This window comes from Chiloscyllium punctatum, chromosome 22 (assembly GCF_047496795.1).
Source record: "Chiloscyllium punctatum isolate Juve2018m chromosome 22, sChiPun1.3, whole genome shotgun sequence".
Classification (NCBI taxonomy): Eukaryota; Metazoa; Chordata; class Chondrichthyes; order Orectolobiformes; family Hemiscylliidae; genus Chiloscyllium; species Chiloscyllium punctatum.
In genome coordinates, this window is record NC_092760.1 from 56,185,123 (window position 1) to 56,212,572 (window position 27,450).

The 27,450-nt window shown below is 42.1% G+C and overlaps 1 protein-coding gene across 1 annotated transcript in view; it reads left to right on the plus strand.

Moving 5' to 3' along the window:
• The first annotated feature begins 9,103 nt into the window (after positions 1-9,103).
• The window catches only part of LOC140493664 (ethanolamine kinase 1-like), a 460,360-nt gene continuing 442,013 nt past the window's right edge, over positions 9,104-27,450 (plus strand). Inside the window, exon 1 of the mRNA XM_072592363.1 lies at positions 9,104-9,247. Within this exon, the coding sequence (XP_072448464.1) occupies positions 9,104-9,247 (144 nt within the window). The remainder of the gene's footprint in view (positions 9,248-27,450) is intronic.

A 27,450-nucleotide genomic window follows, 5' to 3' on the forward strand; every position in this document is an offset into this window, starting at 1 on the left:
AGAACTTTTAGCTGTAGCAAAGAGAGAGAGAGAGAGAGAGAGAGAGAAGGTAGCAGCTTTCACAACCCCAACAGCTACTGAAATCCAAACTGAAAACTCTGGTTCTGTATCAGCTTGACCTCAACCATTCAGGCTGTTTTGATTGTTCATAATTTAAAAAAAGATCCAAGCCTCATGAGCTGTTTACTTTATTGACTTGAAGCAGACTACTTACACTTCTGTCTCAACCTCTCTTCATATAAATAAAAGGACAAAATCCACCTCAAAAAGCCATCGTGTCATCTCACATGGTTAACGGGTTTGTGGTGAACACTTTCTGACCACAGCTGATTTTATTGCACAAGACAACTATGTTGACTAAGAAACTAAATGCTCGGGTGAAAAGGCCAACATACTGATTATTGACATAAAGTATTGACATTTAGCCTATAAGCAACTGTGTAGATAGCTGATCTCTGTCAGAGTGCCAATGGGACACGACAACTGACCTCACTGTTCCCAAGGTAGGAACAACCAAATCAGCCAATTTTACTGCTCTTAATCTTACTAAAGAAATGTATCTTTTAAAAGCTCCGGATAGAGATGGCATTAATCCTGGTGAAATGCTTAACCACCTCCACCATCACCACAAGGCTGAAGACCCAATTAACACACACTGTCTGGCTTCAGATATGCAGAATGGTGACTTGTTACTGTAAAAGAAATGCTGTAATTGATATGCTCTGTGGCCGCACAGAAGTATTATCTTCAGAAGGGAATAAAAAACAGGTAAAAAGTGGCAAATTGAAAAAAGCAGTTGACACATTATTACATTAGTAATCTAAAGGGTGGAATAAATAATCCAGAGACCTGAGTTCAACACCAGGCATGGCATCTGGGGAATTTAAATACAGTTAATATTATAATTCTGGAATGTAAAGGTAGTATCAATAAAAATTATCATGAAACTAATTGATTTTTGTGAAATACCATCTGGTTCATAGAAACCTTTTAGGGACAGAAACTTGCTGTCATTGCCTAGTCTGGCACATTCATGATTCCATATCATCACAAAGTAGTTGAATTCTAACTGGCCTGTAAAATAGCCTAACAAGTCAATTAGCAGTGTCAAATATTCCTCACTTCCACCTTCAGAAAGGAATATCACAAACAAAAGAAATTTCAGTTTTTAGTCCATTTGCAAGAGCAATTCAAATGAAAATTTGAGGAGAACAAACTTTTATGATACTTGTCTGTATTCCACATGAGCAGACCTCTAGCTTGTGGAGTGACAGATTTTTATATTGTGGCATTTTGACAAGGCTGCAACATGGAATTCCTGTGGTAATCTCTGATAGTAACTCCTTCTTCTCAGTTCTAGTTTTTTATGGTATAAGTCAAAGAACAGAAACATGTCAAAGACAATAGAAAAATTTATCTTAACAAATCTGAGACCCGAGCTTCTGGTGTTATGCCTCAGTTCACATTTGAATTGGTTGCATGATGTTAAGAGTATATTACTGTTTAATACTACTCTCTCAAGTTTCGATTTGTTTCAGATAAATATTAAAAAATGCTTACCTGGATCTGTAGTGTTTTTGATCAGTGAATATTCCCTCTCTGTTTCTTAACAGCTTGATTGAAATAGAGAAAATTCTTAGACAATGTTACATTGTTCTTATGATGTGGAGGTACCAGTGTTGGACTGGGTTGGACAAATTTAAAAATCACACCACACAAGGTTATAGTCCAAAAGGTTTATTTGAAAGTACTAGTCATCTTTTGCTATAAATTCTGTGTCTTATGTTCCTACTTCACAGCTACCTGATGAAGGAGCAGTGCTCTGAAAGCTAGTACTTTCAAATAAACCTGTTGGACTATAACCTGGTGTTGTGTGATTTTTAGCATTGTTCTTAAGCAGTGATACAATACATTGATCTGCATTAGCTATCATTAATCCACTGAAATTAACAGTAACTTCTAGAGTACTCATATGTGCATAACACAAATCCAAAAGTAGTGTCACTGGTTGTATTTTTTTTCTCCAGACACTGCACTGTTGAGGTATCCCTATCACAAGACTACAATCATGGAAAAACAAGTGAACTGATGAGTACTTCCACTTGTTGATTGTTCTTTTTGTGACAATCCTTGTAAAAGTTGCACCATGTTTATATGATGTAGCTGGGTTATCACCAGTGTACAAAATCAGTGGTATTATCATTGCTGAAGACCCCACTACCAATATCCCACAATATAACATTGACCAGAACCTGAACTGACCCAACCTTTTAAAACTGTGGCTAGAACAGCAAGGTAGATGTTGGGAATTCTAAAGTTAATTAATCACCTCTTGGCTCCTCTAAACCTTTCCAACATCTACAAGACACAAGTCAGTAACATGACGGAATACACTCCACTTGGCTGCATGAGTGTAGCTCCAACGACCATCAAAAAGCTTAACATCATGCAAGATAAAGAAACCTTGATTGACATCCGATGTAATAACTTCAACATTCGCACCCTTCACCATGGATGTATAGTATGTACCATCCACAAGATACAATGCAATAACTCATCAAGGTTCTTCCAACAGCAGCTTCCAAATTGACAACCTCTACCACTGAGAAGGACAAGAACAATAGATGCATGGAAGCATCCACAAGTGCAAATTTCCCTGAAAGGTACCCATCACCCTGACTCAGAACCATATCCCCATTACTTTACCATTGCTTGGTCGAAGCTCTGACACTCCATCCCTGTGTACAAAGTTAAAAATCATACAACACCAGGTTATAGTCAACAGATGTATTTGGAAGCACTAGCTTTCGGAGCACTGCTCCTTCATCAGGTGGTTGTGGAGAATAAGATTGTAAGCACAGAACTTATAGCAAAATAAATTGCTATATCCCTGTGGTGTACTGTGGTGTACTTTCACTCTGGTGCAGAAACAGAAATATTCTGCCTTGGTACATCACCTGGCCTGGGCCTGCATCTTCATTGCCTATTCACAGCACAGTAGCCCCACCTTTGACCCTTACACAGTGGTCCTGTCCCTGACCAGGGCACAGTATTCCTGCCACTGATCCAAGCAGAGCAGCCCAAGATCAATGGTTGTCTCCCTGACAAGCATTGCAGTCCCCTCCCCTTATTGGAACACATAGTTTTCCCTCAGCCCAAACATAGAGAACATGCCCTTGACCGAAGCACAGTTTGCCCGTTGGAGCCTCCAGCACCATTTATTGGACATTAATGGACCCCACTCTCCCAGGCCCTGCCTTCATCACATGAACTGCAACAGTTTGAGAAAGTAATTCACCATCACCTTCCCAAGGACAATTAGCATTGGGCAATAAGTGCTATCCTAGCCCTTGATGCTAACATATTTGTTCAATTTTTCCTTCTAATCACCACTCACTGATCAATGGAAACCATCTTTTGCCATTTACTTTAATACAGGTAGTTCTCCTATAATGCCATAGTTGCGTTCCAGAGAAACCTCGCTTAATAGAAAATTGTTTAATATAAATAATAGGGCCTAGTGGAAAAGTAGGGTTGGGACAGACGAGCAAGGAAATCACTCATGATCACTCAAAAGTCACCCAAAGGTCTAACACAAAGTATAGCACAGCCTGAATGAAGATTGAAATCATATTTATAATGAAGTAAATTTATCACAATACATTTAAAAATGTAAGGAAGTTGCTCTCTGTACAGTACCTTTTGCAGAAAGCTGCTCAGTTGGCAGCTGACCTCTGCGCATGTACAGAATGGCATGAAGAGCAGTGCTGACATTGTGCATGTGTGGACACTGGTGCATGTGCAGAATGGCAAGGACATTGGTGCATGCACAGAACGGTGGGAGATTTCCACACGCACGTTGGTGCATGTGCAGAACAAAGTGCGCATACCAATCCCCATTGGAATCGCACTATTGCCAAAGGAGGTAAGTGTTCTTGAAAAAAACCTTTCACTAATTCTTCAACGACATTGTAGCCAAATCTCACTGCCAAAACACACATTATCCCAGAACTACCTGTATAACACTCTTGAAAACCTTCATGACTTGCTTCTTTAAAGGCCACAGCTCTCATCTTAAACAAGAAACCCTAACCTTTTAAATTTGTATTCTTTTTTGAAGGACTTAGTCATAGCAATAGGCTCAGCCTGGTGAATTTGAGAGACAATGGCCACATGGTATTATCATAGAATCCCTATAGTGTGGAAACAGGCTATTTAGCCCTACAAATTCACACCAAGCCTCTGAAGAGCATCCCACCCAGACTTAACCCCTTACCCTATCTCTGTAACCTTGCTTTCCCAATAGCTAATTCACCTAACCTGCACATCTTTAGACTGTGGGGGGAAATCCACACAGATGTGGGGAGAATGTAAACTCCACACAGACAGTCACCTGAGACTGGAATTGAACCTGGATTCCTAGCGCTGTGAGGCAGCAGTGCTAATCATTGAGCCACCGTGCCACCCCTAATTGAGTCCAGGTCCCTGGTTCTGTGAGGCAGCAGTGCTAACCCCTGAGGCACGATGCCAGTCCGCACTACATTATTAATGTCGAAACCCAGGAAATGTTCGGGGGCCTGGATTTGAATCCCAACATGGCAGATGGTGGAGTTTGATTGTAATTAAAATCCTGGAATTAATAGTCTAATAATAACCACGAAACCAGTACCTATTGTCAGGAAAAATCCATCTGGCTCACTAATGTCCTTTAGGGAAGGAAATCAGCAGGAAATCAGGAAATTTGGCGTGCTCATAACTGGTCTGATCGACATGTGACTCCAGGCCCACAGCCATGTAGTTAATTCATAATTGCCCTTTTGGCAATTAAGTATAAGCATAAATGCTGGCACAACCAACAATGCTCACATCCCATGAATGAAGCAAAAAAAGTCTGTTGCTTTTACTGTTATGTTTTTCCTTTGAAGAGTTAATGGAACATTCACAACTACACATAGTTCTTTGCTGCAGTCTAAGTAAAGACTTGTACAATTTCAGTATTTTCCTTTCTATTTCCAAGTTTCTAGTTACAAAAATTTTGGATTTTGATTGGATTTCAATTTGTTATCTCTAGTCTTTCCTAATGGGTGAATAGCATTTTTTACGTGTTGAGGAAAAATATTTTATTACTTCAAGCACTTCGAGGAATAAAAACCAAGGAGGCAATATAATACTGATTCCTTTTATATAGAATCTCACAATAATGTTGTTCAAAAAGTATTCAGGTTTTTATAGAATTTCAAGCAATAATGCCAAAACTGTGTCTTCTAAGAAAGTGCATTTACATTCTATACTCTTGATATTCAAGTATATTGTGATCGCTTCACACATTGATTAGGCAGCATACTCTTTATTCAGTAGTTATTACAGCCTGAATTTTCAGTTTATGGTTCCAGATGCCTAGCATATATATTTTCTAATTTTCATTGCCTTTCCCCCGCAAATGTCAGCCAGAGATCTTATTGAACATCCTCATGTCTTTCTCTGTTTCATAAGTATGGCCTAGTTCTCAATTTTGTAAATCTTTGCCTATGCTTGGATATGGAATTGTCATCCTCTTAGGATTTATAGATTTCTTAGTCTCCTCAATAAGAGTGTACTTAAATCTTCCAACAATCCAAGGCAGAATTAATAAGTGACTGAAATCTTTCTATAAATATAATTATGTCACATTATTAATCAAGCTGCAATGGCTAGGTCTTTTTCAAAAATGACTTAAACATGAAATTAATTTCACTGTAATAATAGATATAAGCACATATAATTATACTTTGCTTAAAATATGGATAGCAAAATCCATATTCTCTATGGCTGATGAAAAAATTAAATGAAGCATTGTTGCCCTTGCAAAGAATCTCTTGCGTGTAGGCAACTTAAAATGCTTCAAAGGGTAAAGAAAGATCAACATAAATCAGAAACTATTAAATGTTTCATTGGCCTATTTGAATCAGTGAAGTTTCCTTCTTTATTATTGAATAGATGGGAGCACTTGCATAACTTCTGATTATTTGAGAAAGACTGTCTCCATTTTAATCTAAACTCTGTTTGGTGTATATGAACAATAATATGGTGGCCTACCCAAAGCTTTTGATGATGTATGTTCCTTGCAGCTGTAGAAACTCTGTCTCATACACAGTAGTGGCTGACAGAAACACTATAAGAAATGGATATTGTGAAGGTAACATCAAACTGACTCTCCTGAGATTGAAATGTTAAGTACAAAGAGATTGCAACAATAATGGCTATATGTTATCAGAAGAGATGGTGGTGTCGTGGTAATATTATTGGATTAGAAATTGACGGGCATAGGTGAATAGTCTGAGAACTTGGATTCAAAACCTGCCACTGTAGGAGGTGCAAGTAATAAAATCCAGAATTAAAAATTGTCCTGTCATTAACTGTGATCATAATCCATCTGGTTTAGCAAGAGAAATCTGCCATTCCTCTCTGGCCTATACATTGGGCATATGATCAAGTTGTTGAGGGAAGATAAGAAAATTGGGAGGGTGATTACTAGCAAAGACAAGAACCATAAACTGCAAGAGAATATCAATGACTGCTTAGGTGGGCAGACTATTGGCAAATGGAATTCAACCGAAAAATTGTGAAGCCATGCACTTGGGAAGCATAAAAAGATAGGGTATTACACTATGAATGATAGGAGCCTGGAAAGTTTTGTTGTGTAGATTCACATAACCCAGGAGGGAGATAGAGTTGTTAAGAAGGTATATTGTATTCTTGCCTGTTTAGCTGTGGCACAGAATGCAAAAACAAGGATATTTTGCCAGAACTGTATAAATTGCTGGTTAGGCCACAAATGCATGCAGTTCTGCTCACAGTGTTAAAGGTTGTAAGAGATTGCATTAGAGAGGACACAGAATAGATTTACTGGGATGCTGCCTGAGCTATGAGGAAGGATTGCTTAAGATGGGGTTGTTTTATCAAAAGAAACAAGGACAAGAGGACATAGGTTTAAAGTGATTTGCAAAAGAGATAAGGTTAAAGTGAGAAAAAACATTTTCACTCAGTGAGTAGTTAGAGTTTGGAGCAAATTATTTGGAAGTGTGGTGGAGGTAGATTCAATTCAGGCACTCAAGAGGGCACTGGTTGATTATTTGGATAAAAGTAATGGGCAAAGGTATGGGGGACAAAGCAGAAGCTTGGCACTCAATGATGATTCACAATTCATGAGCTGAGACAGGAATGATGGACCAGCACCACTTCTGTGATTCTGTGATTTATCTTGGAGCAGTAAACATGGAGAGGAGAGCCAATAGGGGAGTATAAAATTGAGAGGCACAAATAAGGTGGTTAGGAAATCCCTTTTCTCATTAGTACAGGAGTTAATATCCAGCATACATAGTTTTAAAGCAAGGGATAGAAGGCCAGGAGAAGGAGATTTTTTTCACTCAGAGTGTTGGGAACTTAATACCTGAAAGGCAGTAATTATATGTTCACTTGCATTGCCATACCCTCCAGGGCTGTGAGCCAAGACCTAGTAAATGGGATTATTGTAGACAGATCGTTGCCCACCAGCATGTGCATGATGGGCTGAACGGCTTCCTTCTGTGCAGTAAATGTCTAGATGTCTGTGAATGATTCTTAAGTGCCCTCTGAAATGGCCACAAGGAGAATTGGGGATGGACAACATACCTGGCTTTACCAATATAGCTCCTGACATATAGAGATTATAGAGCATGCGAAAGTCAGAAAGAAATAGACAATTTTAGACCATTTAAAGCAATTGAGCAGAAATAAGGACAAGTAGAAATAATTGTGCTCTAATAGTCTTAAGCTATCCAACGGTATATGAGGAATTCAGAATAATGACAAATAATGTGAATGAAGTTTGTAGAGAGTTGTCAGGACTGTATGCCAAGTCAGAATGCCAAAACCTAATGGTAAAGTTTCAGTAACTAAGCAACAAATCAATATAAGTAAGTGACTTCAAGGTAAGAATCAAGGTTAATAATATTAGATTTACTGTAAGAATAAATAAAGTGAAAAATCAACTCAAAATAAATGCTGCTGGACTGATAAAAAAGAATCTGTCAATATAAACTCAGTAACACAACACTATTCTCATTTAATATAACACCATATATGCTATGTCCTGAATATTCTGTGCCTTTTAAATCACTTTCTGTCTGAATGGTCTGCCCATAGCATCACCAGATATTTTGCTTCTTGTTCATGATTTAGACTCTGCATCCTAACTAATGAGAAAGTATATGTGCAACACTCATCTTGAGTAATAGGGATAGGGAGGTGGGAGAATGCACCCATTGTCCACCCAGGACTCACTGGTAAGACTGAAGAGAAATGACTTTTGTTGAAAACTAGAATCCATTACAGCACATCTATGTCCAATTTTGGGGTCTCATGGAAACAAAAGTTGGCTGCTGTAAGTCGTGCAGTGCATTTGAATGCCAATGAACCATGGCTGGGCAGAATGTGTCCTCAAATGCTTCTCAGTGTGGTCAGGTGGTGAGGCTTCTTTGTAAGTCTCCTGGCTTATAGTTTAGTGCAGCACATCCATGTGTGTCTTTTCTTGGATGTGGTTGGATAGAGGGTGCCCCTCAGGAGATATGATTGGGTGTAGAGTAGGCCTCACCATTTAATGCTCCTCTCTCGATTTGGTTTGCTGTTTGGTTTGAGGTACATCTCATACATAATTGTATTCTGTGTTGACATGCCTCCTCCAAGGTAGGATTGGGTGTGGGGGTAGTCACAAGATCTTGCTAGAGTGTTCTGGAAGTTGAATGCAATCAGAGGTTACAATTCTAGTCTTGGTTAGGTATTAGTGTGATTAGAATCTGAGGGATGCATTTGTGACCACTAAATTATAGGTGGGGGTCATCTGTCCTTAGATAACAAAAAGTGGGGAAGTTGGTCTGCAGCGTGGAAAAATTCTGAGGGCGTCCTACAAATGTGCTGGTGTACAAATAACTGTGGGGGTATTCCTGATGGTGTTTCTGCACCGTAATGGGCTTTTGCAATCCAGCAGGACCCAGGTCCGTCTCGCCCAGGAGGTCAATGGCCAGCTCCGGCTCCAATCTAAACACGACCCACGCACGGGGTCGTTCAAACTGCAAGCCGAGGCAGAATGGAGCGGTCAGCTGTGGCCAGACGCGACACTGAAACCAAATATCTTGACATCTATGTGGACGAAAAGGAGCCCAGAAATGGCATTGAAGCTCTCCTGAAAGAACTGCGGCCACTTTGGAAACCGACGGAGATTAAACTGAAGGCAAGTGGAAACGTGAACTGGATTAAAATCCTGCACTGCTACTATCCAAGGGTCGAGACGGCCGCTAAATATACATCTCACACACATAAGTTATTACTTGTAGCACTGACTTGAGACCGCATTGTCAGACAAGCTGTTTTGACCACGAGTGACTATTGAAACAGTCTTTATAAGTTCTCAACCCATCTCGTAGATATATGTTCTGAATAAGATTGACATTGATATTCTGTTTTAAAAGTAAGACACATGTTTCTTTAAAAAAAAGTGTTGACATAGAGTGGAGGGCAGAAAGGGGAACTATAATAGCTGGAAGCTGTACGCGAGCATATTCAATTTAGTTTGCCCAGAGCTGTCAGGGATACTACTGCAATCCTCCAGTGAATGAGAAAAAACTCAGTCGGCAAATCACAGGCAGAAAGCCGTCAAGGAACTGTTCATCTTTTAAAGGGGAACCTATCTTAGAGAGTCAGTGACATTTTATTGATTTGCACTAGAAACAGAAACATAAAAAAAGACGGCCTTCCTCTTTGAGCTTCTGTCTATAGACATACATGGGGGTGGGGGCGGGGGGGTGCTGCTGCAATTTCTAACAAGGGTTATTGTTTGTTTAATCATTGCAAACACGATGGGCCAAGTGGCCTTTGGTGATCATTTTGATTCTGTGAAAATGGGTCAGCTTTGAAGAAAAAGATAAATCAGACGGCCAAATCCCATTGGGTAGAAATGCTGCTGTTTTAATACCAAGTGGATTTGAAATCTATATTTGAGGTTGTCATTTTGGTAGGACAAAAAAATGAGGATTGCTAAAAAGGACACAGTTCTTTCACACTTTTTTATCTTGGATCCATAAGGAAATGTGCAAGAAGTGCTGTGAAAGTCTGTGAATTTCAGTGCCAGTGCAAGACTAAGTAGGTGGGCCGCACTTTCCAAGGATTGATCGATAATATGGAGCAACATGTCTCCACAGCTGTTCACATCAGTGCCCAACCTGTTCATGGTTGTGATTCTGTGATAGAACAGTATTTGATAAATACTCCCAATCTTACTAAGAATTATACTGTCACCCAATTTAAGATTGGCAGTTGGAATCTCAGTGTAGTCCACTTATCTGTTCTGGATGCTGCATATATTAATACACAGACTGTACTATTTCAAACAGAAAGAATGTTGTGCCTTTAAAAATTTAACAAAATAATTGACAGTCATTCTCTCAATTTGATCAAAAATTAGTCAACACTCAATTTCAGGGAGTTTTATACAAGATTTCTTTCTTTTACATCTGATAAGTTATCTCACATGATTCTCTACAGCTTCCCTACTCATATTTGCCCCATGCCTCTCTGTGTGTGACCAGCAATTGTGAAATTTCTTACCACAGCCAGATTGCCCCAGGATTTCCAATACTGGCATTATATTTAAAGTCCAGTTGTGCACCAGATCAAGCACTGCCAGCCAGGACCAGGGCTTCACAGTGCATGTATTGGGAGGGAATTGGTAAAGAAAGGCATCCAGGGCATATGGGTGGCAGAAGTGACACCTCATTGCGAATGCAAGCACACTTTCATGAATGTGTTGCAACTGGAACCTTATCGACAACAAGGCTGTCTGCCTTGGTGGACAATCAGCAGCATTTCATGTAGATTTGTTCTCAGGCATGGGGTTTTGTATTGGAGTCATCAGCCAGAGTTGTGGAAGGTAGTGCTTGTCTCTCAGTAGCCATCCTTGTAGGGCATCTGGCCTTTGATTTCTCAAAGAAAAAGGCATTAAACAACTCCCAGGGTTGTTAGCACAGACCTATGAGATGTAGTGCTGGTGATCTTTGATGGAATGGAGTTCTTTTCTATTGATGCACTGAACTGTGTTATGATAAGGTAACTGCCCGGAAGCCATTAGTCATGCAGCTGCTGCAGCCACCATCCCCACAGTGATGGATGACATCACTTCCGCCTCCACCATGGCCGCTTCCATATCTACTTCCGCCCCTCACAATTCCTCATGCAACACAAGTGACATCACTTCCGCCCTCACATCATTGTGATGTGACACGCTCAGTGACTTCCGCCCCACCACTGCCGTGTTTGCCACCACTTCTGCCCCCACCAACGCCACTCACCTGCATTCTGCTGACACCACCCCCCCCCCCCCCCCCCCCAACCATAGGTCGCATTGTCACCATCCCCGCCTCCCAGAACCCTGAGCGGAACACCACCCCTGCTCATGACTCCACCCCCATTCCTGCTAACACCATACCAACTCTAGTTACAGGCTCCGCCCCATTCCAAGCTCCACACCTACCCCAGGTCCTAGTTCCCAGCCCTGCCAAGTTTTCACCATTCCCCCTGACCTCCCCCTCACTGTGGATGAGCAATCAGTCCTCAGCAAAGGCCTCACCTTTATCCCCCCGTCCATGCATCAATGAATTTAATACACTTCATGACATTGAAAGCTTCTTCCGCCGCCTCCACCCCCGAGCTTACTTTCACAATCAGGACTCCCGCCCACCTTCTGAGGACCCCTTCTCCCTGGACACCCCGTGCTGGCCTATTACCTGCCCTCGATCTCTTCATTTCCAACATTAACCGCCTCAACCTGTATATCACCCTCCCCCACTCCAACCTCTCACCCTCACAACGTGCAGCCCTCCATTCCCTCTGCTCCAATCCCAACCTCGCCATCAAACCAGCAGATAAAGGAGGTGCAATGGTAGTTTGGTGCACTGACCTCTACACCGCTGAAACCAGACGCCAACTCGAAGACTCCTCCTCCTACCGCCCCCTCGACCATGACCCCACCATCATCTCCCAGACAGTACAGAACCTCATTACCTCAGGAGATCTCCCACCCACAGCTTCCAACCTCATAGTCCGGGAACCCTGCATTGCCTGATTCTACCTCCTTCCCAAGATCCACAAGCCTGACCACCCTGGCCGACACATTGTCTCAGCCTGCTCCTGCCCCACCGAACTCAACTCCACCTACCTTGACACTGTCCTATCCCCCCAGTCCAGGAACTCCCCAGATACGTTCGAGACACCACCCACGCCCTCCACCTCCTCCAAGACTTCCGTTTCCCTGGCCCCCAACGCCTCATCTTCACCATGGATATACAATCACTCTACACCTCCATCCGCCATGACCAGGGCCTCCAAGCCCTCCATTTCTTCCTCTCCCGATGTCCCCAACAGTACCCTTCCACCGACACTCTCATTCGTTTGGCTGAACTTGTCCTCACCCTTAACAATTTCTCCTTCAAATCCTCCTACTTCCTCCAGACCAAAGGGGTAGCCATGGGCACCCACATGGGGCCCAGCTATGCCTGTCTCTTTGTTGGCTATGTAGAGCAGTCCATCTTCTGTAGTTACACTGGCACCACTCCCCACCTCTTCCTCCGCTACATTGATGACTGCATTGGCACTACCTCGTGCTCCCGCGAGGAGGTTGAGCAGTTCATTAACTTCACCAACACATTCCACCCTGACCTTAAATTTACCTGGATGATCTCTGACACCTCCCTCCCGTTCCGGGACCTCTCCATCTCCATTAATGACGACCGACTTGACACTGACAATTTTTACAAACTCACCAACTCCCACAGCTACCTGGATTATACCTCTTCCCACCCTACCTCCTGCAAAAATGCCATACCGTATTCCCAATTCCTTCGCCTCCACTGTATCTGCTCCGAGGAGGACCGGTTCCACCACAGAACACACCAGATGGCCTCCTTCTTTAGAGACCGCAATTTCCCTTCCCACGTTGTTAAAGATGCCCTCCAACACATCTCATTCACATCCTATCCCTCCGCCCTCAGACCCCACCCCTCCAACTGTAACAAGGATAGAACACCCGTGGTGCTCACCTTCCACCCTACTAACCTTTGCATAAACCAAATCATCCGCCGACATTTCCGCCACCTCCAAACAGACCCCACCACCAGGGATATATTTCCCTCCCCACCCATTTCTGCTTTCCACAAAGTCTGTTCCCTTTGTGACTACCTGGTCAGGTCCATGTCCCCCAACAACCCACCCTCCAATCCTGGCACTTTCCCCTGCCACCGCAGGAACTGTAAAACCTGCGCCCACACCTCCTCCCTCACCTCCACCCAAGGCCCCAAAGGAGCCTTCTACATCCATCAAAGTTTTACCTGCACATCCACCAATATCATTTATTGTATCCGTTGCTCCCGATGCAGTCTCTACATTGGGGAGATTGGACACCTTCTTGCAGAGTGCTTTAGGAACATCTTCAGGACACCCACACCAATCAACCCCACTGCCCTGTGGCCCAACATTTCAACTCCCCCTCCCACTCTGCCGAGGACATGCAGGTCCTGGGCCTCCTCCACCGCCGCTCCCTCAGCACCCGACGCCTGGAGGAAGAACGCCTCATCTTCCGCCTCGGAACACTTCAACCCCAGGGCATCAATGTGTATTTCACCAGTTTTCTCATTTTCCCTTCCCCCACCTCACCCCAGCTCCAACCTTCCAGCTCAGCACCGCCCTCATGACTTGTCCTACCTGCCTATCTTCCTTTCCACCTATCCACTCCACCCTCCTCTCTGACCTATCACCTCCATCCCCACCCCCATTCACCTATTGTACTCTATGCTACTTTCTCCCCACCCCCATCGCCCTCACATTTATCTCCCCACTCTGTAGGCACCCTGCCTCTATTCCTCATGAAGGACTTTTGCCCGAAACATCAATTTTACTGCTCCTCGGATGCTGCCTGACCTGCTGTGCTTTTCCAGCACCACTCTAATCTAGACTGTGTTATGATATGACCTTCTCAGTGCAGGATATGTACAGTCTATCATTATCTTCATGAGGGAAATTCAATTATATTGGTAAAGCCTACTGCCTGGGCTGCAGCACTGGCCTTGTCATGGGGAGATGAGCTAAAGCAGTGTGATCTAGCACAAACTGCACTGGTAACAGCCTTGATATACTTACAGGTTCAGGGTTTTGAGATCTCATACAAGAGCTTGTGGATCCTTGGTAGCAGCAAGTTGCACCTTGATGGCCACTGAGATAGAATTTCCATCCACTTCTTCAGGTCATGTGTCCTACTCCTGCAGATGACACAGTTCTGTAACTGTGTTCGAGGGCAATCTCAATCTGTGGGGACACTGCACCTTGCTAATCTGTTGGAAATGGCTTCAAGGACAATAGACTGTGGGCCTCCTGTAGCTCTGCCACATCCTGAGGGGACCTTCAGCTGTGACCTGTCTATGTGAAAGTTGTTTGGCAGCTGCTGGAGTTTACTACTGGTTTGGGTGTGCCAACACATCCATTCCTCTTCCATTTTTGTGTGCCTTCAGAGGACACAATGTCTAAAGTCCCTGCTGTGTCTGGTCATGGTTCCGATAAACCTGCATGGAGAATATTGGAAACAGGACAGGTTCTTCATAATGGGAGATCAGCATGCACATTATTTACAAATGAAATTTTAAGTGTAATCATACATGGAGTAAGACATGGAGGACTCTAAAAAGGAGGGCTGTGAATCTCCTCCATGTGTACTTTTGACACAGGAGACTTCATTTCAATAAATGCAGCACAAGCCTGATGTACAAGTACTATTGGAGAATGTAAGTGCAGAAGGATTGCTGAGACTGTGATCACCCCACCCTCCACATCTCCAAAGAAACACATCATTGTATATATATATTGGCAAAAACTTTCATTTCAAGGTGAGAGGAAGTCAGGTGCATTCCCTTGTGCAGATTATGAGATCTCAGATTGACTTTGTGAATTGTGAGCTGCAACTGATACTTTTAAGTTTGCTTGCAATTAATTCTGCTTCACAGATATGACTATGATAAAACTGTAATAACCAATGATGTGGTGCCAAAGAGTGAGAGGTTGAGTGAGTGGGGAAAGCTATGACAAATGGTGTATAATTGGGGAAAATGTGAAATTATGTGAAAATGTGGCCAGAAGAGTAACAGAAGGATGTTATCCTAATGGTGAGAGATTGCAGAGCTCTGAAGAATCTGGATGTCCTTATGCATGAATCGCAAAAGGTTAGGGTGCAAGTACAAGAAGTAATTAGGAAAGCTAAAAGAATAGAATTGTTTATTGCAATGAAAAGTAGGAAGATTATGGGCTGGACTTTGCTAGCCCTTGAACAGTGGGGATACTGATGAGTTAATTGGGAGAACATAGGGGTAAAAACAATGACTGCAGATGCTGGAAACCAGATTCTGGATTAGTGGTGCTGGAAGAGCACAGCAGTTCAGGTAGCATCCAAGTAGCTTCGAAATCGACGTTTCGGGCAAAAGCCCTGCCTGATGAAGGGCTTTTGCCCGAAACGTCGATTTCGAAGCTACTTGGATGCTGCCTGTAATTGGGACAACATGGTGAGTTCAGAAACATTAGAATCATACTGCTGAAAAAAAAGGTATGATACTGCAACCGAGTTTGAGCTTTTCTCACCTTCCTGGAAAGCAGATAATCTGGCCAGTGACAAATTAAGTCGCTGAAATGATGATTAATTGACCATTCAATTGTCTTCATTGGTAGCAAGTTGAGTAGGTCACCAGTGGACCATCTTATCCTTCTTGAGGATGGCAAGAAGGGGGTGAGTATCTTTTCAGGGCCAACTCATCCAATTACTTGCCTTTCTTACCATCTCCAAGGATTGCAAAGTTGCACCTGTAGGATGAATTTCAATTGTAAAACTGCATATATAATGCAGATGAGAAGTTTGCATATGCCCATAAACTTGAATAAACCTGAGGCAATTTAAAACTCTGCTCCCCATGTCCTTATTGTGTTAGGATCCTGGTGGAAATAGTGCACTGGAAATCAAGCCCAACTATTTCACGAGTCATAACAAATATGAAACATGACTCATTTGATCACTATTAATGCTTGGCTGTGATCACTATTGAAGATAAAAGAGACTCATATAAATTATTATGAACAAACAAGAAATAAAGGTGTTTTTATTATAACGAACATATCCTTTAACATGACTCTGGGGTCTATAGTCAATGGAGTTTAGAAGGATGAGGGGGGATCTAATTGAAATTTGCAGAATACTGAATGGCCTGTAGCGAGTGGATGTTGGGAAGATATTTCCAGTGGTAGGAGGGACTAGGACTCGAGGGCACAGCCTTAGAGTAAAGGGAAGACCTTTTCGAATAGAGATAGGTGAAACTTCTTCAGCTAGAGAGCGATGAATCTCTGGAACTCACTGCCGTAGAAAGCTGTGGAGGCCAGGTCACTGAGGATATTTAAGACAGAGATATATAGGTTCTTGATAAGGCTTATGGGGAGAAAGCAGGAGAACAGGGTTGAGAAACTGATCAGTCATAATTGAATGATAGAGCAGACTCGACGGTCTCAATGGCCTAATTTCTGCTTCTGTGTCTCATGGTCTTATGGTCTTACATTAATATTAATATGCAAACTTTAACTATAATCCCCTGTAAGTTCAATATACTCATTCATTAATAAGTAGAATAGACAGGACTGCTGAAACAAACAGTTTTTCAGGAGTTTGGTTGGTGAAAAATATTGGCAAAAAGGGATCAAAGTTCACAGATCAAGAGTCCAGATCAAAAGAGGAGGTGAGGTGTTTTTTTTCTTCATGGTGATATCACATTGTTGTCGACTGCAGTGATCTTCAATTCAGTGGTTGGTCAGATGAATCTAGGTGTTGGCTTGAGTTAGGACATTTTCTCTTTGCACAGTCTTTGAAGGTTTTTTTCCACTCAGAGAGGGAGCGAAAAGGGACAGAGAAACGGATCTCAATTGCTTGCAGGCTTTTGAAGTTCTGAGAGCAACTGGCATCTACATAGAACCAATCCAAAAGCTTTTTCTCAGCAGTTTCTTTCTTTCAATCCAAAGACACCTCATGCTTATCTGTCTCACAAAAGTATCAAATACAGTTTTGTCAAGGGTTACATGCTTTTGTGAAACCAAAGAGTGAACACACTCCTTTTGCTACATAAAAAAGAACCTGTTTCTTTCCCACAACACAGCAGTCCAAGTTTCCAATGACCAATAATACATCCAATATATAATAAAAATATTCTTACAGCAGGCAACAGGTTCCATTCATCTATCACACTTATACTCACCAACATTTGATCCTGATGCAACAACAGCTTTGATTTTAAATGTCTCACCATAGTTTTCAAAATCCCTTTCTGGTCTCACCTTTGCCTACCAGTCTATTCTCCTCCAGTTGCACAATTATCCAAAATAGGGCATTCATAATTCTAACTGATGAACATCCCTGACTTTAATATGTCACCAATAGTGCCCTCAGTGCTGTAAGTGCTGTAAGTTCATCCCAATGTCTCTCCAGTTCTTTATCTCACTCTCCTCATTTAAGATATTCCTTAACACTTCCTCTTTAACCAAACTTTCATGGCTCCAGTCATACTTAACTTTATAATATTTATACAAAGTGCCTTGGCACAGTATGTTTTATTACGTTAAGTGTGTAATTTTAATAAAATTTGTTGCAAGTATCATGGATCCCCCTAATGTAAGACCTGTATTATGAGAGAGCACTGTCATATAAAATGATGAACAATTGCTGGAAAGATTAACCTAACAGAAGATCACCTGCTGAGCACAACCAGTACCCAGCCAGGCTCGGGGTTACTGATTCAGTTGAGGAAATGATGTAGCACCCTAACCAATATTATGATGTCAGAAACCCCCTAATGAATGTTTGAATGCAGTACTTGATTCAATTCAAATATTGTTGTCTATTCAGAAATTACAGGTTCTCTGCTCATTCATTAAAAATCTCTCACAAATACATATCTAACAATGAGTAACAAAACTACACAATAAATACTGAATAATGTGTTTGTATTTCAGTATCATCTTAGGTCTAGGTGCAAAGACAACACAGAGACAAATTCTTCTTTTTGGCTCCCTCTTTGTTTTCAGAACAAATGTCAAAGACTGAAAAAAATTGTGAAAAACATGACTTTTTAACTTTCTTGGATTTATGAAAAGATGATCAACCAAGCTGTTCAAAGCAATCTGCTTTCCTGTCATCATAGCAATTGGCAATATCCCTGCTGTTATTCTTTTTGGATAAGCCAAAGTCTACCACACAGATCATTGCAAGTACACAATTGTTGAACTGTGATGCAATTCATTTGTATTTATAAACCACAATCCATAGACTTGTACAATGGTTGGAATCCTCCCAGCATTGAACATTGTGGGCACTGACAAAAAGGTTGGGAGAATGGCCATGAAGAGCTTTGCATCTTCAAAAGAAAATAGTCCCATTTTACAACCAACTGTTGAATGGCGAAATGAGAATCTCACTAATGAGCAGTGAGAGGCCTATTTTCATGTAGGAATTGGGAATTAAGTTTAATTGTCACGTGTACTCAAGTACAAAAGTACAAGAGCACAATGAAATGTGTATAATTTTGCCACACATGATGTCATTTTAGGTACAAAGTACCTCATTACAAATCTAAGATACCAAAATAGAGAAATAAATAAAAAATCTAGTTTTACATTACAGTTCTTCATAGCATAAATTAGGAAAATAAATGAATAAAGGTAAAAGATAAACATTGCAGTCCTTCCACAGTCTGCACTCACAGGGGCTCTCTACTAATAGTCTGGTTCTTTTCTACGTTGGGCTGAACCAAACTGGGCTTGCAAGCCACTGACCACATGTGTGATAGGCTGACCGCTCCAGGCTCCAGGCTCCAGGCCCCAGGCCCCAGGCCCCAGGCCCCAGGCCCCAGGCCTCAGGCCTCAGGCCTCAGGCCTCAGGCCTCAGGCCTCAGGCCCCAGGCCCCAGGCCCCAGGCCCCAGGCCCCAGGCCCGCCAGCCATTCCACTCCACTCTGCACCCGCTGATGGTTAATAGCATGTATTAACATCCTCATTATTGTGTTATGTCATCTCATTGATATGTAGTTTCCCATTCTCTGCTCGCTGAATGGTAACTAGATTTTGCATTCTGTTCTATTGCCTTGATGTATTTATATAAGGTATGATTTATCTGGCTAGCACACAAAGCCATACTTTTCATTGTTTCTATGACAATAATAAGTCAAATCAAATCCAATCAAATGGCAACAGTTCCCAACATGAAAGATTAAATAGTGACCTCATGATTCCAGCTCTCAATCACCATCAGTCACCAACATTTTGGGACATGGACAGCGACTGCACACACCCCCATTCAACTAGATGTCCAGCTCCCCATTGGCAAAATGGGGTGCCAGTGACCCTCTGACTGAAGTATATGGGGAAAATAAACCACCTTGTTCAGGGCAACTGTGGACTGTGAGTGCTTGACCAGGTGTACTGCTGGGTTTAAAAAAATGGTGCGCACACCAAGAGTCCCAGGAGCTCCCAATAGTTTCCCGTGTGGTGAGTAGGAGAATACATTGAGCAGGGCACCATGAGGACATGCTCCCTTGGTGGTGAGATGAGTTTGGGAAGATAGTGATAATTTGTCTGTCTTACCACTGCACACCTCACTCAAACACCTCAGCTTAATCAGTCATTCAGGAGTAATAGAAACTCCGAAGAAGAAATAGTAGAAATGGAGAAAGTTTTCTAGAGGGAAGGCAAAGGGATTGTCAGCTTTGTTGAGTTTAGCAACGATAATCTCAGGTGAACTGTGTGAAAAGAAGAATACTAATGAAGCACCAGATTCATATGAAGACACTGAAAATTCTTGCTGACAATGTGCAGTGAAATGGTGGCAGAGTTTATTGCTACCCTTGCTGCTCACATTAAAGAGGGCCTTACAACAATGCAGATTGGCTGGTGTTAACGAAAGCTGCAGGAATCTCTGCTTTGACCGAAAGAGCACATCAGGCTTTGAATAGTGACATCCAGGTCTTGGATGATAGTTAATTCGTAATACTGTATGATCTGTTTGGTTGCAAATCATTGGTAATGAATATCCCAAAGCCATAATGAGCGGGACAGGAGGGAGATGCCTGACAACTTGATGGATTCTTGGGTGTTTTCTTCAGATGCTTTCACAGGTAAAATAAATCAATAGGTCAAAATGTGAACAGTCTAACCCAGAGTATTATTCAGTTATCACATACTGGATTAGTGGTGCTGGAAGAGCACAGCAGTTCAGGCAGCATCCAACGCGCAGCGAAATCCACGTTTCGGGCAAAAGCCCTTCATCAGGAATAAAGGCAGTGAGCCTGAAGTATGGAGAGATAAGCTAGAGGAGGGTGGGGGTGGGAAGAGAGTAGCATAGAGTACAATGGGTGAGTGGGGGAGGAGATGAAGGTGATAGGTCAAGGAGGAGAGGGTGGAGTGGATAGGTGGAAAAGAAGATAGGCAGGTCGGACAAGTCAAGGAGACAGTAACTGAGCTGGAAGTTTGAAACTAGGATGAGGTGGGGGAAGGGGAAATGAGGAAGCTGTTGAAGTCCACATTGATGCCCTGGGGTTGAAGTGTTCCGAGGCGGAAGATGAGGCGTTCTTCCTCCAGGCGTCTGGTGGTGAGGGAGCGGGGGTGAAGGAGGCCCAGGACCTCCATGTCCTCGGCAGAGTGGGAGGGGGAGTTGAAATGTTGGGCCACGGGGCGGTTTGGTTGATTGGTGCAGGTGTCTCGGAGATGTTCCCTAAAGCGCTCTGCTAGGAGGCGCCCAGTCTCCCCAATGTAGAGGAGACCACATCGGGAGCAACGGATACAATAAATGATATTGGTGGATGTGCAGGTGAAACTTTGATGGATGTGGAAGGCTCCTTTAGGGCCTTGGATAGAGGTGAGGGAGGAGGTGTGGGCACAGGTTTTACAGTTCCTGCGGTGGCAGGGGAAAGTGCCAGAATGGGAGGGTGGGTCGTAGGGGGGTGTGGACCTGACCAGGTAGTCACGGAGGGAACGGTCTTTGCGGAAGGCGGAAAGGGGTGGGGAGGGAAATATATCCCTGGTGGTGGGGTCTTTTTGGAGGTGGCGGAAATGTCGGTGGATGATTTGGTTGATGGGAAGGTTTGTAGGGTGGAAGGTGAGCACCAGGGGCGTTCTGTCCTTGTTACGGTTGGAGGGGTGGGGTCTGAGGGCGGAGGTGCGGGATGTAGACGAGATGCGTTGGAGGGCATCTTTAACCACGTGGGAAGGGAAATTGCGGTCTCTAAAGAAGGAGGCCATCTGGTGTGTCCTATGGTGGAACTGGTCCTCCTGGGAGCAGATACGGCGGAGGCGGAGAAATTGGGAATACAGGATGGCATTTTTGCAAGAGATAGGGTGGGAAAAGGTGTAATCCAGGTAGCTATGGGAGTCAGTGGGTTTGTAAAAAATGTCAGTGTCAAGTCTGAAATGTGGATTCTCCTGCTCCTCGGATGCTGCCTGACCTGCTGTACCTTTCCAGCACCACATTTTGCAACCCTGAGAGAAGAGCAAACTTCATTTAAACACACTCGTAGTGTTATAGAGCAATGTTCCATATTGTTGAGCTACCTTGTGGGTGGCACTTAGAAATATCAGAAATAGAATAAAGGATATTTTGAAGCAACATTCAGTGAATGCTGAAGGAGCCTCCAGGCTTTCACAAGGGTTTCAAAATCTTCTCTTCCAATTGCCATAGTATTGTTTCAGTTTCAATTTGAGTACACTTTTGAGACCCTTATTTTCCTCTGCTTCATTAATGTTGCCTGTGATGTGAGAAAACACAGTTGTATTGGATACCCCTTGTCTTTTGGAATCCAGCTTGTACTTTGTTCTTGATTCTGAAAGAGTGAAGGGCCATTGAACTGCTGAGGGATAAATGAATCATGCCTATTGTCCTCAGGTAGCCAGAGGACTGTGATCTTGGCTGTTATGCTGGAAGTACCACAGCAATTTGCCATGACCTGTCAATAACTTCATGGTCAATAGATAGAGCCTTCCAATGCACTCATTCCATGGGATGGCAGCCATGATGTCCTTTCTGGAGGATTCTGGCAACACTGTATGAAGTATCAGGCTAGGTCCTCTTTCTGTAATGTAGATGGTATCACCAAGACCTGCATGGGACTGCATTCAATTAAGTAGAACATTGGAACAAGGCTCAAAAATGCATCTAGAGTAGCATAATTTATTTCTGAGATCACATTTTGCAAATGCTATATGTAGCAAAAATCAGGTACTTAAGGTTCCATAGCCAGTTACATACATACGTCCACTCACATACATGTGGTGCCAGCAGAATCTCATAATGTTTACCTTATTGTATGTTTAGGTTGAGAGATTCAGCAGCATAGCCCCTATCTTGTAGCTTGCCAACAGCCTCCTAAATCAGCAAAAGTGGATACTGCAAATGCTGGAGATTAGAGTCAAGATTAGAGTGGTGCTGGAAAAGCACAGCAGGTTAGGCAGCATCCAATGCCCAAAACATTGATTTTCCTGCTCCTCGGATGCTGCCTGACCTGCTGTGCTTTTCCAGCACCACTCTAATCTTGCCACAACTTCTTTACCATTCTTATAGCTTGCCGATGCAAACATTGCTAAAAGTATGCTGCCTGACTTATCGGTAAAAATTAAAATGATCAGAATTTTGTCCCACTCATGAAATAGGCTTTAGGCTCTTTACAGATGGAAATAGATCCCAACTCCTCCCAACCCCTAATCTCCAAGGATCGGTAAGACCAACATATTTCACTTACCAGTGTTAACTGTTTTTTCCTGTTCTTTCCTCTGGATATTGTTTGCTTACCTTTCCCTTGCTTACTTGACAGCCTGCTATCTTTTAATGGAAATGGGTTCTAAGGTCCAAACTGGCAGCAAGTCAGGCCTCATCACTTAGGCAAAAGAATCGTGCTTTGCACTCTAATGCCTAAAACTAGACATGCAAGAATTTCTTGACATTATTTTCCTCTGGAATATAGGTATTACCAAATCTAACTTATTCTAATGAGATCTGCAATTTACTAATTAGCCTAATTTGTTTAGATGTCAACTTTCAATATCCTATTACAACTAGATAAAAACAATATACGGAATAGTAGGATTTCTGTGAGATGCCGTGTTTCTCTGAACAGAAGCAGGTAATGCTTGAAGTCCTCAGCAAGTTTTGCAGAGATGAGCCAAGATCAAAACTTGAACTGTTTGTCTCTTCCTGAATGATGTCTGATCTGCTGAGTATTTCCAGCATTTTCTGCTTTTATGTCTGACTTCTGGCATTGGCAGTGTTTTTGTTTTTGGTCTAAGTGGCAGTCGCTATTCAACAAATTACATATCATAATCAAATTCATTGCTGCATCCAGGATGTTTTAGGTTGTTGTCTTTGATGCTTTCATATTTGTGTTATTTCAGTAATATGTTTGTGTTCATCCAGTACACTTGCACCTTTGGGCTTAGAAACCAATTCTTAGAAAATCTCTAGAGATGCTTAGCGTTATATTTCAAAGTTTCTGCATGTTACTTGCAAATGCAGCTGGCAGTAACAATATTTTACCACTGAGATTTGTCATGACTGGATTAATGAGACAATTTAATGGCATGCTACGTTGACACTACAATATGTTAAGAAGTTACGATTATTGTATTTCTACTTTACAAAATTCAAATCCTGTTGAGAATAATGAATGATATGCTATGACTTGTTTTACTCAGAAATGTAAAACTTTTTATTGTCAGGTATTAACTATATCTGATTATTTGTTGAATCTTTCATTTGTTTTATGACCTTGCTTAACCTCAGCCTTACCTGACAAATTAACATGAAATGTGGCAGACCACACACACACTAGACGATTTGGTATCATGTGTTTTTGGCTTTGTGTCACTGAAAGCTGTGCAGTTTAATACAGGTGTAGTGATAGCCATACTGCATTTAATCAAGAGGTGTGGTAAGACCACTTCACATTTACATCAACTATAAAACCACAGCAACCCGAGAAATTGTTACAGTGAAGTGCCGCGTTACAGTCATGAGTGTGATGTTTAAGTAATTAATCGGCTTTGTCAGCAGTTTTCCAGTTTAAAAGCCACTACTGCATTGTTTTTTCTATGATACCACTTACAACAAAGCAAGAAAGTCTCATGAGATTAATGAAGTTCAAATGGATAGTTGTAAATTATAATTGTTAATTAAGATAATCCAACCAAATACTTTACATTGATAATGGACTTTGGCCAGAAAGATTGTTATGTTTTCCAGTGCAAATGTTTAAAAACAGACTGTACTGTTGATCTCAAAGGTGTACGCTCAATAAAGCTAGTTCTGACCCTGATCAAAGGTTGCTTAGTGCTGTGTTTGCACTCAGAAAAACTAAGTGTGTTTAGGAATTTCAAATGACACTCCAGCAACTTGCAGAAAGGTATTTATATTTTCAATATTCCACACCAGTCCACATTCAAGTTCACTGAAATGCAGTCTGAAAACTCTAATTTTTCCTTAAAGAAAACCTAACAAAAAACTGTGGATGCTGGAAATTAGAAACAAAACCAGAAATTACTGAGACAAGTTAGCAGGTTTGGCAGCGTCTGCGGACAGAAATCAGAGTTAACATTTTGGATCTCATGATCCTCCTTCAGAACTGATAGTACCTCGGAAATAAGCTTTTTGCTGCAGGAGATAGAGTGAAGGAGGGGGTAAGGAGTAAATGAAAGGTAGAGATAGAGCCCAAAGGGAGAGAAGAACAATTAGACAGACAAAGGAGTGGATAACCATTACCCTCGGCTACTGAGATATACATTGATATAAATATCTTCGAGCTAAAATCTTTTCTTCTGTTGCAGTCGATTGTAATTCATGAATGTCTTTGCCTGAGCAGCTATTTGACTTCTATGACTGTGCATTACTTGAGCATAATGTACCTGTACCTGTGAGGTTTTCTTGCTCCACACAACACTGACAATGACGAATAATATTTTTGTCAAATTTGCTGTAATGCATTCTCGTGAGTGTTTTTCCACATTTTGTACCTCAAAATACAGAACAGATTCTGCCGATACCTTGTGAAAAGGAGAAGAAGGGAGGCAATGTCAACACATCTTCTGGTCAGGCTCTTTATAATCCACTCATCTGACCATGGAAGTGAACCCTAAGTCCCCAGGTAGTGACAGTCCCCTCACTTTGTTATGATCCTCTTGACCAAACAATTGACATGAGAGTCACAAGATCCTTGTCCAATTTTATCCAGAAAGCCCATCCAATATTCTAAATGTCAAGCATGTAATTGCCCTGCTGCATTGCATTTCCTTAATGTTTATCTTTTGCCTGGTTTAGTTCTGCCATACAGTGTGGCTGCAGCATGGTTGGTTAATTTTCAGTGGGAGGGATTGTAGATGATGACCTTGAAGGATGTCCTTGAGCAGCTCTGATGCTGGCAGATCTGGCGCTGGCATGGTGGAAGCAGTCTTGGCTGCCTTGCTGACACCAGCAGTGATGGGAGGATGAATGTTACCAACTGAGGCAGAATAGCAGGGTTGTGCTCCACAGAGCTACGACATCTCTTCTGGGTGCCCTCAGTAATCTTAATGATGCATTAAAGAACAAATTGCTGGACTGCTGTGAGACCAGGAAACCTATGGTGAGCACTAGTATCCACAGCCATCATGACAGTAAGCTGAACCCAAATGGCAGAAAGCTGAACTTGTCTGGCGACAAATAGAGATGCCATAACTTCAGTCTATGTTTCCAAGACACTACTTTGACATTAGGTGGCTTGTGCTTGTTCTGCAAAGAAAATTGACAACACAGCATCAATGACATCATGGTTGGATCTACAAGTGATCTCATGGAGTTGGGCATCACTTTTACTTGGAAAGGATGGGCTCCAAGGTCTGCACAAAGCCCTCTGCCAATTTGGTAGTAGGTTCCTCCATGTTCTTAACAATGACCGAATGCTTTCTGATAGTTCAGCCAATGCTTTTCAGTATGCATAGTCATCAGCCTTTACTGATAGGCTACTCCCTCAAAATTCTCATTTGAGTTATCTGTAACAGAACAGAATGCAGCATTTAAAGATGCTTCAATTGACCTTGAGGTCTTTGAACTTCTCTCGGCACTGTATTCAGGCCCTTGGCTGCACTCCTGACATTAGCTTTCAGGACTATCTGCTCTTAATGCTGTCTGCTCCTCTGCCATCTCTTCTCCTGTCTTCCTCAAGAAGGCATTCAGTGCTACATCAGAGAATCTTGGAGCCTTCACTATTATTATTCCTGTCCCTTTCTCTGGCCATTGGTCACGGTTCCGAGAGAGTAAATTTGAATCTGCCTAAGCTCCAACCAATCAGATAAGGTCACACAGTCTTTGGGTGGAGAAGCCGTTCATCTTAAATGAGGTTGTGATACAGATATCACATACCTGAGATCCAATGGACATACTTGCAACTAGTCATTGCCAATCTTATCTATTGTTATCATGAAGTAAATTCTAACCTATTCTGTAAGTTGAGCATCCTGTATAACGAATAGTTAGATAGGCACTTAAACTCAGCATAGAAAGAATTCTGGTGCATGAAATTACTAAGGCCATAGCTACCAGTGGTTGGGAACTTAAAGGTGTGACAGGATAGCAGCAATGGTATCTGATAAAAATGGCAATTGTAACTTGCCATTTGAGCTGGCTTGCTTTGATTAAACAGGCCAGCTCAAAATTATTCTGCATTTCCATGACTTTGACAATCATGTAATTGAGCAGGTAGCATCAAATTTGCAAGTTTCCTGCATCAGAATGAATGAATCTCCCATTGTGATCTTTATAACCATTTTCAGGCTGAACCCAAATGTTCCCCTTAAGTGTCTGAAGATGTAAGTTAAAGCTAGAAATTACCACATGCAATATAAATGTTGCAACATTTAAAATATTGAATGTCATTACTTTGTCAGGCATTTTATTTGAGGTAGCAAATTCATTGCACACGGTAATTATCAAGCTTCAAAGTCTTTACACGTTGAACTGATGGTTCAGGCACTGTGCTGAATTGAGTTAAGCATAGAATTTCTTCACAAACTGCAGTCAGGGTTATGATATATGTTACACCTCATATATATTTTACTCAAAAGTGCAACTTGTTTCTTGGTGTATTTCCATTGGAGTTTGAGTAAGGCAATATAACCAAGATTTCAGCATCACTGGTGCTGTATTTTTTTATAATTGTCCTTTTTGTGCAAAGGCAAGAGACCTTCAAGGAAAGCTGAAGAGCAAAGTAACTAAGGATGTGTTTATGTACCAGTAATGGTTTTGACAGTGAGGCACATTATCTTGGCACTGTGAATCTGAAGTTATAGCCCCACCTGATTC